At 40.1% G+C, this 15,206-nt stretch overlaps 1 protein-coding gene across 7 annotated transcripts in view; it reads right to left on the reverse strand.

Moving 5' to 3' along the window:
- Pde4b (phosphodiesterase 4B) overlaps nt 1-15,206 on the reverse strand; it is a 337,171-nt gene that overhangs the window by 14,816 nt on the left and 307,149 nt on the right. For all 7 annotated transcript variants that reach the window (XM_027402289.2, XM_035439769.1, XM_035439768.1 and 4 more), the window contains one exon: nt 2,031-2,124. In XM_027402289.2, the coding sequence (XP_027258090.1) occupies nt 2,031-2,124 (94 nt within the window). The remainder of the gene's footprint in view (nt 1-2,030; nt 2,125-15,206) is intronic.

Consider the following 15,206-nt stretch of genomic DNA (forward strand, 5'->3'; position numbering starts at 1 on the left):
AAATTGCAAGTCTGGGGCTCACTACAGAGGGTCAAGTACATCTCGGGGAAGCTGCTGAGCAACTCAGCCTGTGACAGACTCACAGAATGCCATAGTTGGAAGAAGTGAAAGAAGGAATTCCTCCTGGTGTTCCCATATTTCAGATGATGAAGCTGGCGCCTCTTGTATTTGTATCTTTTCTCTGTGTTTTTTTAAGAATCCTCTCCTCGGCTGTGTACACATTCAAGCGCATATACACAACATACACTTATACCACCTTTCTGCTACTAAGGAATGGGATTTGAATCATTCTCCTCAAAATTTGTCTCTGAATAATTTAGTTTTTTTTTTTTTTTTACAACAATGAGAAGCTAAGTTTTCATGAAGGAGTGTGCCTAGCTACCAAATAGGATATTCACTAAATATCTGTCTAGTCCCAGGATGGAAAGTATTGAAACTAAAAACTTTCCACCTCAGGTCCTTCTTGACAGCCATTGCTGTTTTTTTTTTTTTTTTTTTTTTTTAATTCACTTAGGACAATAAGATATTTTTCTGATCATTAGCAAGACACTGGGAAGACTTCGTATATCCTGACCTGGCCAAGGGGCTCAGAGATTCCACAGAGCTTTAACACTAACACTGAGAGAATCTCTAGCCCACAGAAGCCCAGGGATTATAAATGCAATGTGTGTAGAAATAAAAGCGCCGATTTCACTCTTCTCACCTGTCAAGTGTTCCCCAAACAGTCCCCAGCTTATGAAAACTAACTGAATCTTTCATGAACCAAGATATGTAGCTGAGATGCTGAGAGGGCTCCTGTTTTCAGAGATAAAGGAGAAAGCCTGGGGAAGGAAAGGATTAGTGGTTATGTCTTCTCTTGGCTTACATTACATTCCAGGCACCTCTGGAAAACAGGGTATGTGTAAAAATTCCTCTCCTTTGTTCCCTGTCAAAGGTTGTTGCAGCTGCAGCTAGGGACAGCAGGTGCTGGAGAACACATACGCATGGCAATAGTCAGGATGGCCTCTGCCTGCTGATCTGCAGTTTGCAGATCTGCCGGATGAGCATGAACTGCACTAATGCTGCACTAATGCTGACGAGAGAGCTGGCTGATATTCTGTCAGAGGGAACTGCTTTTTAAACAAAGCTGCAGGCGGACTGTGTTCCATAAGGCAATAAGGCAAATGCACACTTAATAAGAGGCTCTGCCAAAAAGGAAGCTGGGATGTTCAGCTGCAAGAATGGGTCATTTCCTTGGAAAATAGAGCATAAGCAAGGATATCTCAGAACCAATAGAATCAGAATCTAGAGGCTTCCCATGCATTTTTTGAGGTACACATACCCCCCCCCCATTCTGCTGGCCCCATTCAATTAAAATAGGAAGAATAGGTTCATGATACAAAATTACCTTTAAGCCTGAGATCAGCAATTCCTAAGAGTAAAACAAGACCCAGGGAATATTCGAAGACCACCCCTGGAAGCCTATCCACACAATGTTGAGACTAGTCAAGGATCAGAATGAGAAGACAATGTTGCTGCTTAGAGAAGACAAGGTCTCTTAGGCATGAAACACCTCCCTACCCACACACAGCCTCCATGACCCAGGAAAGCAACAGTCAAATTATTTCCAGAACACCTTTTCCTGGACTCCTTGGAGTTAGCACAACACCACCACCACCACCCCACCACCACCCCCCGCAAAGCTTTTTGTCTCAAAGCCTAGTTACTGGAAGAATTGAAAAAAATATACGATTTTAGAGATACAGCAGTTGCTGGGGTTGGGTGTTGGACCTGCGGCTGCTCTGGAGGTCCCAATAGTGAGGGGTGTGGTAATATGCAGCTAGGTAAATGTAACCAACCCATAGCTATTATCAGTTCAAAAATATTACCTTCCTGTGCTTATTGTTTTCATTTAGAGATTGGCTTTAACTCTTTTCTTGGATGGATTTGTATTCTGTGCTTAACCTCGCTCCAAATTCACAGGGATACCCTTAATAGGTTGTAGAAATTCATCCTGAAGAAGCACAGTGGGGTTCCTATTGGTGTCTTACCTAAGAACGTGTTTGAAATGTATTCAGACACCTGGTTCCCTGATCTGCTCATCTCTGAGAGGTGTGTCAGCTCCCGGTTCAGCATCCTTTTGAACTGTTTATAAAGAAAAGAAAAGGCCATAAGTGTTTACCAAAGAGCAAATGATCACTGTATTTCCAACTTTTCTTTCTAGGAACCGAGAAACTTCCAGCCAGTTTCAATAGATTAACGAAAGCTATGCTACAAATCATAAAGTCCCCTCCACTTGAAATCATTCCAATGTCACTGTAGAAAAAGAAAAAGGATGTTCTTAAGTTTTCTTAAAATTGCTGATTTCCTGAATTTTGCAAATTCAGTAAAAGGAATTTTAATAAAGATCAAAATAATTTTATTTGAAAATATTGTTACTTCTTAAAACTGGAACTATACCCTAAAATATCATTTGAGGTGGTAACGTATTCAGTGAGAACAGATTAAGTGAAAAGTTTAAGGGGAAATGAAAGAGAGCGAGGGAAGCATCCTTTTAAAACACAGCTGAGGAAAAAGAAAAACAGGATTGAAACACATTACAGCACATTAAAATACGATGCAGCGAAACATGTCCTATTTCATAAGAAGCCCCAGTGATTACATGTATACACAAATTCAATCACTGCTGATGCCTTCTACTGCACAGAAAACCAGACGGATGTAAAAGCATTTGGATTCTACCAAAGACACATAATACAATCAAATCGACCCACCTTAATATAACCCCAAGATACAGATAACAAATAGTTTGCCTCGGGCATTTTGGAGGCTCTTCTTGCCACAATCCACAAATCCCTTCGAAAGAATTCAGTTCTAGGAGAGCAATCCCCAGAGGATCAGAAAACCCCTGCAGATCCAGTGGTTACAGAATCAAAACTTAGAAAAGACAAAGCCTTGCAAATGCGCGGTATTTCCTAATCCACGGCAAACCCATCATCTTCATTCACACTCTGTTCTTGCAAGAAGTCTATGCGCTCCCTGCTTGTTTCCAGGCAGACGAGAGTAATGAAACCAGGAATTGTACGAAGGCGCAAGAGCCGGTCCAAATGTATTCAGCTAGCCGGCTTGAAGCACTGTTTCAGTTATGAACAGTCCTGGTGCCCGGAGGGGTTTCCACCCTAGATTAGTCCAACTCTGCCAGGGAGCAGGGAATCTCTTTCCCCCGGGAGCTGTCTGCCTGGGAAACAGCCATCTTTTAAAAGGGAGAAGATTAAAATGGAGGAAGCCCCATGAATATTTAAGTAAATCTGAGGTCCTACCCTCCCCCGTTCCAGCTAGGTGTTCTTTAACCCCCTCTTCCTCTGCAGACAGCCGTCTGCAAAAGCAGCCTGACAGCTATTCTAATTGCTTCCAAGTGATAGTACATTTGATTAATTGACTCTGAGCATTTTTTTTTAATTGGAAAGGGTTGGAACAGTAGGTGTTTTCTGACTCGGCATCCAGTATACAAGAATTTTTTCTTAACCTGCTTTTGGAACATTATTTGTCCACCACCTGGGGTACTGATGCATTTAGCCTCTTTTCACAGCAGAAAGAATGAGGATGGAATTAATCTATTTGACTCAAAAAGTATTTCATCTGAAATGTGCAATTTTCTGCACTCAGTTCATTAAAATGCTTATTAGATCTTATTCAACAAATGGATTCAATTCACTTAACCTTTCCTTTCCAGGTAGGATTCCCAAGTACATTAGCAAATATGAGATAGCATTTGCTGAATGAACAATGAATTTTTTGGAGTTATGCTTATTTGATATTTTAGTGTTGTTACATCTTACAAGTCATGTTAGAAACATTTCATAGTTAAATTATTTTAGTTTCATTTTAGCAACCCGGGATATGTTGAAAATGTCATTCTTTTCCTGGCTCCCTTCCCAGCCCCTTCTTGTCAGTATTACACTACAGGCAGTGAGATGCCCTACCCAGGCAGGCTCCACTTCTCCCGACTCCCCTACCCCCTAACCCTAGCCTTCCAGGGAGTTCCTGTATTGCATGTTGAAGGATCAGCAAAGCACCATGGCAACAGCCTGAACTTGTAATTGGCTCTTTTTCCTGTGAGGCATTCCCCTTCCAAATGAGCATCCTGTATCTGACAATAGCTTCACTTCAGGCATCTAAGACTCAGGTCAAACCACTGCCTCTCCCAGAGAGCTGCCTTTTGAGTTGAAGCCAGACCAAATCCGAGCCTCTGCCTGTTGGCTCACTGTACCACACACTGTCCTCTGAGACACAACCTCTCTCTTTCTGGGTAACCCTGCTTACGTATGTGTGTGTTTTCACAAGTAACCAGACATCTCTGAGTCAATCATTTCTGCTTTGTAGACTTGACATGTTGAACTTCAATGCAATTTTGAACTACAAGTAAACTGCATAAATTCCAAGTTATTTGTTTTTTTAAGATATAACTCTGTCACAATAACCTCTCACCTTCTAAGCCACGAAACCAGCCCTTACTGGAGACTAGGAGGTTAGGAAAGACAGGTTTATAGACGCTGATAGGTCTACTAGCATTTAGCAAAGAAACATACTTAAACTATAGTAAAAATACCTTACAGAAAAGCTTAGAGACAGATGATTTCTTCTGTAGATTCCACCCCCCCTCCCTGTACAAGACAGCTGAATAGTCAAGCAATTATCCTCATTTTGGTTCCTTTGGTATCTCTGAAACATTTTTAAACATTTTGGAGTCGACTAGACTTATACCACTTCATTAAAGCCATTCTGTCATGTTTCAGCAAACATTAATGGAATACGTGAAATGGTCAGGCAAAGTGGGGAAGGGGTCAAGCAAATGGACAAACAGAAAGTCCTTTTACTCTAGTAGACTGGCCAGACATATTAGGGCAGATTGGCTAGTCCTCAGGTAACAGTCTAAAGAGGGTGAGGAGGGCTCTTTAGTGGTGTGATTGGCTGCAGGTCGAAAAAAAAATCATATACAGCAAGACATTTCTCCCTACGCTCTATGCCCTTGTAGCTTCCCTTTGTCATAGGATCCTGTTGGGATACACGGTCCCATCAGTCTGTGTGGTAGAGGGTGGTGGTTCTCAGCCACGGGGCTGAATAAACTACACACCTTCTGTGTCTTTGCAGAACGGGTCAGTGTATTCATGCAAGTAAACAGAGGAGTACCTTCTCCCTTTTTCCCATACCTAAATGGATTCTCCTATGTTTTTTTTCCCCCCTAAGGGCAGGGCGATACATACCAAAAACAAAGTTTTCCAAAGTCATCCTAAGGTAACCATAAAATACACATCATGAAGTATACAAATGAAGGTCATCCGGGGTCAGAAACCAATCTAGACCTTTATATGTTGCTTAGCAACCACCACTGGTTTTCCTCAGCAAGGGAGGGCCTCACCACACTGACTAAGGCAATCATTGCTTTCATCAAAAAATACTTATGAAGGGCCCACTTGTTTGGGACTTGGAAAGACTAAGAAAGGCAGATGTGGCCTTTTAGAAAGGCAAAGTCTGATTAGTAAGGGTAGGGCTGACCCTGGTGACTGGACCAACCAAGGAATTGCTATGTTGAGGTGACAGCTGACTGGACAGTTGGGGAGTTCAGGCTAGGTAGATTTTTAATGTCTGAATTCCATATGGGAGTTGCTTCTGACAAACAATGGGTCCCCATGACATGGGAATCGAATCTCAACTTTGATTCTCAGTCTTTACAACTGGTCTTGTGACATCACTTCATCTCTCTTCTGTGAAATGAGAGTGACATGTAAGGCTCCAAACCACCTTTCTGCCCTAACCTCTTAAGATTGTGTGACAGGTTCTAGAGCAGCCTCCTACAGCTTGGGCACAGTAATTACTAGCAACTAGCTCCTCTCAGAAAATAAAACTCTTTCTATACTGCTGAAGTTAACTGGGGGAAAAATGGAGATGCTCCTATCTATAACAATAAAGCATGACTAAGGAGAGAGGTATTTGTCGTAACTCAGAGCTCCATAGCCTGAGATTCTTGGAGCCTCCCTGTCGACTTCCCAGTTAGCTATTTCAATATGAAGGTAAAATGGATTCCGGATGAAACCATGTCCCAAAGACTTGCAGGATTGAAAGGGAATGAATTTATTTACTTCACCAAATGCAGTGGAGAATTTACAAACGGGAGGGGGTGCTATTTCAAAGATAAATGAGTTCCCATGTCTCCTGCACACAGATCCTATTTTTCTTTAATAATCTGTCCTCACAAGAAAGCCCTGTTAGAGTCTACCTAGAAATAATGTCCCCAGGGGAAATGGCCAAATTCCCTTTTCAACACAGACAAACAAAGTTTGTGAATGAACCCTTAGAACACAAACTTCCCCACACCTCCCTAAAGCTGTGTCTGTCCAACACTGGATCTACAAACACTGCTAAGAAATTACAGTTACATTTTGAAAAGAGAAGAGCTATTATTTTAGTAAGTGACTTAATACCATTTTTCTAGAACGTGCTTTCTTTGTAAAAAATCATCTGTGATTGTTATTAATGGTCTGCCTTTAATTTATTTAATCTTTATGCTCCCAGTTTTACAAATGATAATCAAGTCCATTGTTTCCTTTGTACCGAATTCAACACAGACTTCTTTTAATAGTGAGAAGTTACTTAGAAAATATTTGAAATTAAATTTTGTCAGATCACTTCAGTTTTCCTTCAGCTTCTGAGCCACTTTCCTCTCAAACGATGAAAACACATCATCATTTTCTATTCCTTCTCAAAAGATGAGCTCAAGGTTTGTATAAAGGTCAGTAGGCACTGTTCTAGGCTCTCAGTGACTTCACATAGAAGGGTGGGATATAAGTAATATTATGTTTATCAGAAGAAAAAAACACCAGAAGGCAGATGGTACAAGGAGCTAATAGTGAGGATGTGAAAGAGCTGCTTTTAAACTAATCTAGATTTTCTAGTGATGATGAAAAAATATTATTAAAATAATTAGTTACATATCTACACTGTGAAAGACTAGAAAAAGTCCATACTTTTTCTCAATGATAACCTGATGAAGTCAGTAAGTGAAAATTTTAAGGACGGGAAAAAGGTGCCAAACAGAGGAAGGCAGCCCTAGTCATCGCTCCTGTGGGTGGCCATCTACATCTACGTATGAGCCCAGCTGTGAGACAGGCGCCTTATTGTGTAGGATCTTCCTGTTTTCGCAGTTTAAAACAACTGCCGAAGTCATTAAAGTCACAATGACTTTTTTAGGGACTAACTTTTGACTCATATTTTATACTCTTGTTAGTCATAATTTTAAAAGGATTCCCGAGAATCAGGGAAGTAGAGGGGCTGAAAATCCCTCTTGTGATCACAGAATGCCCACAGTGGCAAAGAGATGAGGTGGTGACACAGGTTAGTGAGAGTGACTTCAAGCAATATGTAATCTCGGACAAAATGAATCGACTTCTTAGGTCTTTGTTTCTTTAGTTGAGTGAGCTATTTGATATCTAAAGTCCCTACATTTTTCTTTTTAATTTGACTTTAAAATAAAACAAACAAACAAACAAAAGACTGGAGTAAGGATATAGGGTAGAGCTTTAAAACCCCTCATGAAACTCACAATTTTCACCATTCTTAACAGCCTGGGTTATCTGGGACTGTGCTTCCTTCCTCCTGTCTTTCTATCATTCCCTTGAAACTCCATGCCCTTCTTCTTTAACGACAAGTTCATCTTATTTGAAAGGCAAGTGAAATAGCACTGAGTGCATTAGTTACTGAATGGAAGAAGGAGCTCTACCCATGGCCATGCCCCTTTTGCTGGAGCAGCTGAGCCAGAGAGCACAGTTCCAAGGTAGGTCATGCCTGCCAACAAGTTCTGCTGCGAGCAAACTCTGGACTGGGGGCACAGCATCAGGTAGTGCTCCTCATTCCATGACCACATCAGAGACTCTCTTCTGCAGTAAAGTTCTACTTCCCCAAGGATGCAGAGATACAAGATATGTAGGAATCTGAGGAAGAGTGGCCATGAATCTTGTCATCACAATTTTGCAACAAAATGCTGGCACGTCTGATGAACAAAGCCAGTTCTATTTACCAGCTGGAAGACGAGTACTTGTTCAGAGGACAAATGAAAGGCAAATTAGGGACAAAATACCAATGCTTTCATACAAAGAATGGAAAGAGAAGGGAGGGTGCAGTATACAGTTGTTCCACAAATTGACACTAGGTTTACCTACTCTTGAGGTGCTTCTCCCTACTTATTCTCTTCCTGTCCATGTATTTTTTCTACAATTTGTGAATTTTTTTCCAGAGAAAATAATGACACACATGATCTGAATGCTGAAAAATGCTCCCTAACCCTGTAGTAATTCCCATGAGTCTTTCCAGAACGTTCTCATGACCCACATTCCCTCCTAAATTTATGCTAGGTTTGATGGATAAAAATTCAAGATACTCTGTTAGGTTTGAAATTCAGATGAAACTTTTTGAGTGTATGTGTATTTCAGATATTCCATATCCAAATACCTCACAAAAAGACTCAAAGCTATACTCTCCTCAGAACAACTTGTGTGAAAGGCTCTGTATACTTTTAGATCATTACAGTTTTCCAAGCCTTAGTTCTCAAAGAGAGATCTTCCCTTCTTGTGAGAAATAAAAGACCATTAACCATTCTTGCTACTCTACAATGCCATTTTACGTACTGCCTTCTTCCTTCTCATCTGCAAGGGGATTTTGGCAGAGTTTGAGTACCGGCCTAACAGTGTAATACAGCTGACCTCCATAATTAACAAATGACCAAAATCATTATAGCAACTGAGAAAAAGCATTAAGGAATCAAGGCTCAGTCTCAAGTTACTCTTTTATCCCCCCAAGGTCACAGGATTTTAATATGACTCTAAAGCTGATGACTAAGACTTTAAAAAAAAATTACCCATCTAGAAGTTGTACAATTTAAAATATTTAAAAATAGAAATATGGAATCAGATGTATGGACAAGTCTAGAGTCCTCTCCATTGGGAAAAATATCTAAGGTTGATGATCTTCAATTCTTCTGTAGGCAACTACACAGGGGATGCATCACCCCAAACATTCTTTGTTTCTTAGTCCAAAAATACCAGTCATGGCAAGCCTTCTACCACTAGGGCTACATCTTCAGCCCCTAATTTTTAAGAGAGAACCTTGCAATGTTGCCTGGGCAGTCCTTGTGTGCCCTGCCACGCCTGGCAGTGCATCTCCTTTAAGAAGTGAATCCTACTTTCAGATGCTAACATTGCTTAAATTATTGTAAATCCCACCTTCTTAAAATGTCTACTATTTCTGTAGCTATACAGATCTGCATAGCTCCTTTTCGAGACTGCTATTCTACTGCCCTGAAGGGTACCATAGAGTCTATAATGCCTGTGACATTAGTTACATTGTTTTCAGCCAGTGCCTTTCCCATACTCCCTGAGATACATGAGACAGTGGGAGGTTTCAAAGCTCCTTTAAGAATCACTCCTGGATTAACTTTCTCAGGCCTGGGACAGCCCAACAGTCTGTCAAGTTTCAAGGTTAACTCTGGGACCTATAAAGAAAAATAAAACCCTGATCTATACAAGCAATTCCTTTTCTCTCCTGGAAGCATGTATCTTGTCTCTTTTGGTATGCCTCACACTGGACTATACACATCTGAATTGAGAAAAAATCCACCACAGATGGAAGGTTTGAATGCATTTGTAAACTACAAAAGATGAAACTAAGTGTCTCGTGTTATTTTACCCTATAAGAGGAGATAGCTATATCTGTATATTGCTTTCCGGTGATGGCTACCATAGTTTAGACAAGATGGATGCCCGCTTTCACCACAGCATATCCATGAAATGTATAGTTCTGTTGGGATAAAGGCAATTTCGAGATGGACACCTAGCTCTTTTGTGGAGAAGAGGGAATGTTCATTTCAGGCTTGCCCTTCTATTGGAATTCAATGACACAAAGGACGCCCTGCCAGAGAAGTCAGTAGTCTCTACCACGCGTGATGCAAAAGGAGCTGAATGTCCTCTCAAATATGGAAATAAATTTCCACACTATAGCCCAGTCTGAGAAACTGTGCAAGTGGTCAAGCCTCTGGGAGACCAGGATTTCCACCTTTGAAGTGAGGGTGACTACAAATGACATATGCCTGTGACCTCGTGGGCACTCTATGACATTGGACTTGAGCTTGAAGATTTTATTTCTGAGTTTTAAGTTTGAGCTCAGGCCCTTCCTTACTTGGAGTTCACTGTTGCATGGAGGTTTCTTGTGGTTCTTTAGAGCCTAAACTCTTTCCATTGTTGGCTTGGCAGTAGCTTGCATAACTAATTGCAAAATTCCCACAATATGTGTGATCTGGTGCCATGTCATGCAGGTTATGTGCATGATGCATGAGTTACTCATACAGGTGCAGGCTTGCTGATTGACATTTAGATTGTTCACCAGGCTAAGGAGTGTAACTAGAATTGCAGGAAAGATAAATGAAGCATTTCAAATGGAAACCGTAATTTTCAATGGCCTTAATAACAACATGACCATAACAACAACAAAAACAACAACAACAACAAAAGCCTGTTTGGAGAAGTCAGGATGTTAGTAACACTATTGATTAATGCTTCTTTAATTTATCCAATTTCTGCTAATTAGGAGACTTGAGAATTCTCCAAAGCTAGGAATAACCACAGACTGCCTGATATAAGCATATCTACACCATGTGTACATTTACTCAGATTTGCACAGTTGAAGTCAATCTGGTAACATGAATTAGTTGAAATATGCTACTGGGGTGTGAGAAACATTAGCACAATGGAAGAATGAAAATTATGGCTCAATAGTGATAAAGTAGTCAGGTGCCATGCAACATAGAGCTGATGACTGACAGACATAACACTTGCTCTTAAGTCCCACCCACACCCAACATCACAGAGTACGAAACAGCAGCCATAACAAGGCTTTGAAGGCTTAGATTCACATCTATTGGATGTAGACGTTTTTGAGAGAATGATAAACCAAATAATGCCAAACTGAACCAGCCAGCCTCCAACAGCCAGCATCAAGCTTCCCATTTCTACTCATAAGAAAGGTGCACTTACACTTCACCACTGGGGCAGATTCAGAGTTTTCTGGGCATCATAGTTTTGGGTCATGTGATTAGACATGAGAAGCAGTGATGGAAAGAGCAAAGGCTTTTTCCTGAATTCTTCCCCAAAAATGTCTACATGTGGAGAACTCATGTTTTATTCATTTTAGCCAAATATATTTACCACACTTTAAAAAAAGAGGATCTCTTCCCACCCAGGGCTTCATAGTCTTTGGCTAGTTGCCCTACTTTAGCACCTTGTTAAGGGTTTTCTGTGTTAAGTGCTTTTGTTGAGCTGGGAAGATAGCCCAGTGGGTAGGGTACTTGCTGTGCAAACATAAGAACCTAAATTTAGATTCCTTGTACCTACAGAAATGTTGGTGTGACAGTACATGTCTGCAACTCTAGCATGGGTTGAGTGGAAAGGCTCAGGATGGATCCTGGGATTTATTGGCTATCCAGTCTAGCCAAAATGACTTGCCGTTTTGGCTCAGTGACATACACTGTGTAAAAGCATATATATGGTGTAAGCAATAAAGCCAATTTATATTGACCTTCATCCTCCGCATGCACACTCACTATTGAGCACATACAGATATACACAGGTACACACATCCTAAACACCCCCAGGAACTTTTTCTTGAAAAGCAACATATGACCTTTTTCAATTTGAAGATGTTATTCTGTTAGTCATATAATAATGTCACTTGACAACATCCTTATCAAGATTTTAATCACATAAAAAGTATTTTAATCTTATAAAATACTAGTACAAAGGTATCTATTAAAAACTTACTAAAAATTCAATAACAGCAACAAGACACCAAATTCTCTGCAATTAAACGATACTGACAAACATTTAGAATATAATACTGGTAGTCCTTGTTGTAACAGTCCCAAGGACACTCCCATGCAAATAAACTTTGTGCAACCCGATCCTGAGTGTTAAAACACAGCAGAGAAAAAAATCAGTGGTAGCTCATCCCATCAAGAACAGAAATAATGTACTCACTTGGCCAAGAAAAATATACCCAGTGCATCAGTCAACACGGCTGTATCTCAATTATCTGACTCAGAATGGAACCAGATGCAGTCATCACAAGTGGCAGGGGAGGGGTGTAGCTGGCAGGGTAGAGGACTCTTGGGGAGTGTCAGTTAAGTTTCAGGCTGAGTGGGATATCCATCAGAGGGGCTAGAACACACTTCGCTAGAGAGCCATCTGAAGGTTCCCAGGTTCCCGTAATCAAGTGGATATGTGAAGCAATACTGAAAATCTATAAAATCCCAGATCTCTCCAGTGCTAGCTGTGATATTAACCTACAGGATGGTAAGAGGCTGGTCTGCAGAAATACCAGGAAGACTGTGCACACTGGGAGAGGCTCACAGCACAGGCCTGAGTGTGCATGAACTGAAAGGCCTGTATTTACTCATTTGCAAGTGACAATACAACTCCGGTGTTCTTACACCATGGTTTTAATAATGTTCTGACACTGACAGTAAAGAGGAAGTTGGAAATGAACTGTGTTGACCAATCAGACTTAGTAAAATTTTAGTGTGTCTTTTGTAATTTTTTCTCTTATTTTTTTCCCAATACTAAAATGAGTATTTGGGCTCTTTAACAGCGAGTTGCCTCCAGTGTAATCTCCTTTTAAGAACTTTAGTTTTTAATTCAAATCTTCTTTCTTTTAGTCCAACAGCCTAAACATTAGACATCTTTATTCAGTTGAGGATTTATAACTTTTCTCTTCATTTCTTATACACTATATGCTAAGGACTGTCACCTTACTGTGTCACATCATATAATGTAAATAATGACTGGAAATGAGTAGATAACAAAAGAGCTGAAGTCAGTGAGTCAGGAATCCTTTAAACATGGAATAACTCCCCTTAATAAACATTATTATCAACACAATGAATTCTCCCTGAGTCAATTTATTTTCCCCCGGTATTTCTTCATTCTAAAAATTTGAATAGTACATAATTGCTTATTTACATTTATAACAAAATATTTGAATTTATTTACCTCAGAATTCTAAATTTGAATACATAATAAACTCATCTTGAGCCACAGTGGGGAGTTTACAAGAAACAATAAGCCTCTGTGTTGTGAGTGAGAGTGGCCTGACTCAAAATGCTTACAAGCATTAATGACATTGATTGTTTATCAGTGGGCAGAGGCCAGTAGGATGGAACTAACTCCACTGTGAATGTAGGTAAGAAAACTCAAGAATGGGGAGCTCAGTTGAAGTCATGAGAGCTTCCCATTGAGACATTAATTGGAAAGATACACTGCAGGGGTAGGAAGAGAGTAACCTGAGATTCCCACCTTGATCTCAACTTGCTGGACTAGCCACTCTGCCAAGCAGCTGGAAAAATCCACAGCCCAGTGACTTTTTCACCAGACGGTAAACTCTCCAATTGGCCATTTTCAGTTCCCAACAGACAGAAGGGAGAAATAAGGGGGATTATAACTGGATTTGAAATGAGACCCCCCCATCTCAGTACCAAAATCCTCCCGTTATCCTCTGACTCTGGAGAAGTCATGGAAAAATAAAATTACTTTCCACTGAGATTATACCTTGTATTTTCAAAGGTTTTGGGATTATATTAGATATTTAATCTTCACTTGTTATTGATAAGAAAATGGATCTTATTTATAAAATGTTTCCTGGTCTTTCAAATAACTTCAAATAAATATCATTTAATTAAAATATTTTTTTCTGAAAGTAACAGGAGCACACAAATGTAGTCATGCACGACCACAGAACACAAATCTGGCTTCTCACACTGAGGGGAACTGCAAGGGTCTCTACATTCCGAGCACAGAAAATAAACCTTGCTGTGGGAACACAGCCATGACCATGGCATCTCCCTGCCCAGTAAATACATAAATAGGACTTTTTAAGTTCCCCTCTGGACTGAAAGTTGCAGGATCATGTCTACAACAACTGTGTGGAGCTATAATTGGAAATAAAATGTGTAGAATTTTTTGTTATTTATCAAATTTCACCATCTACAGTGACCAAGGACATTAGTTGGTGGGTCAACAGTTAGTTTACTTAGTCCTCTGTGTAGCACAGCCAATCTAGTCAATTGGAAAGATATTTTTACTTAGTGATGGATTTTCTTATTAAGGTGTTAGAATCCAATAATTATTGTGCTAAATCTATGTTTTTAAAAATATTGGTTTGATCTTTTTTTTTTAAATTCTAGGTAGCTGTACTCTGATTTCACTTTCATAATTGTTCAAAGCTATAAAATTATGTAGTCTACTGAGCAAAGAAAGATCAATGTGGTCTTCTATGGTTTTTAATCGCAAATTTAAAATTTAATATATTTGAAATTTAAAAGTTAGAAAATTAAAATGACTCCACCCTGAAGGTGAGTTTCACCTTGATAAACTTGTTACACCTCAATCTGGGAGGGCTTGAGGCTTCCAAAGCAGTCCATTCCAATTGCGATTGTTTTTGGAAGGGAAGATATTGTGACTGCTGAGCAGAAAGAAGTGCATGGCTTCCAGCTTTAAACTCTACTCCATAAATAAGCTAAGATCATCAGGTGCTTTCCAAAACAGGCACACAAGAACAGAAGATTCACTATCGTCTTTTCTAAGTGACTTAACAGTTCTTTCTTTGTGAAAGCATTTGGCTACTTTAAAGTAAATCAAACAAAGGAAGTTACAGTAAAATCTCCCAGAGACTAAATAGTTTGGCACCAGCTGAGGGAAACATCACATGCCATAGGGCAAGACAGAAAAGGGGCCGGTAGGTCCCCCGAAAGAGAGCTGAAGCGAGTCTATACAGGAAAGCAACGATTGCATGATGCCGCCAAGAATGCAACCCCACTGACCAGCATGAGTGTGAGCTGGCGTCTCCTTGGAAGGGTATTTTAGTTTTCATAACAGTAAATGATCTTTGTCTGCTGAACCCATTTCACCTAGAAGTTAAATATGTTGGAAGAATTGCGTAAGAACAAGCCTCACCCCTGGCTTTTCTTCCATAGATAACAATGGCAGGGAACTTGGTGGGGCTGTGAGTGTGGAACCTATTCTCAAAGATCAAACATGCAAAGGCAGGGAAGTTCAAAAAAATAATAATAAAGGAAACTGAATGCTTATTCCATGACCATGCTGCAATGCAATATTTCAAGACTGCTATTT

This window comes from Cricetulus griseus, chromosome 2, assembly GCF_003668045.3.
Source record: "Cricetulus griseus strain 17A/GY chromosome 2, alternate assembly CriGri-PICRH-1.0, whole genome shotgun sequence".
In the NCBI taxonomy this organism is placed as follows: Eukaryota; Metazoa; Chordata; class Mammalia; order Rodentia; family Cricetidae; genus Cricetulus; species Cricetulus griseus.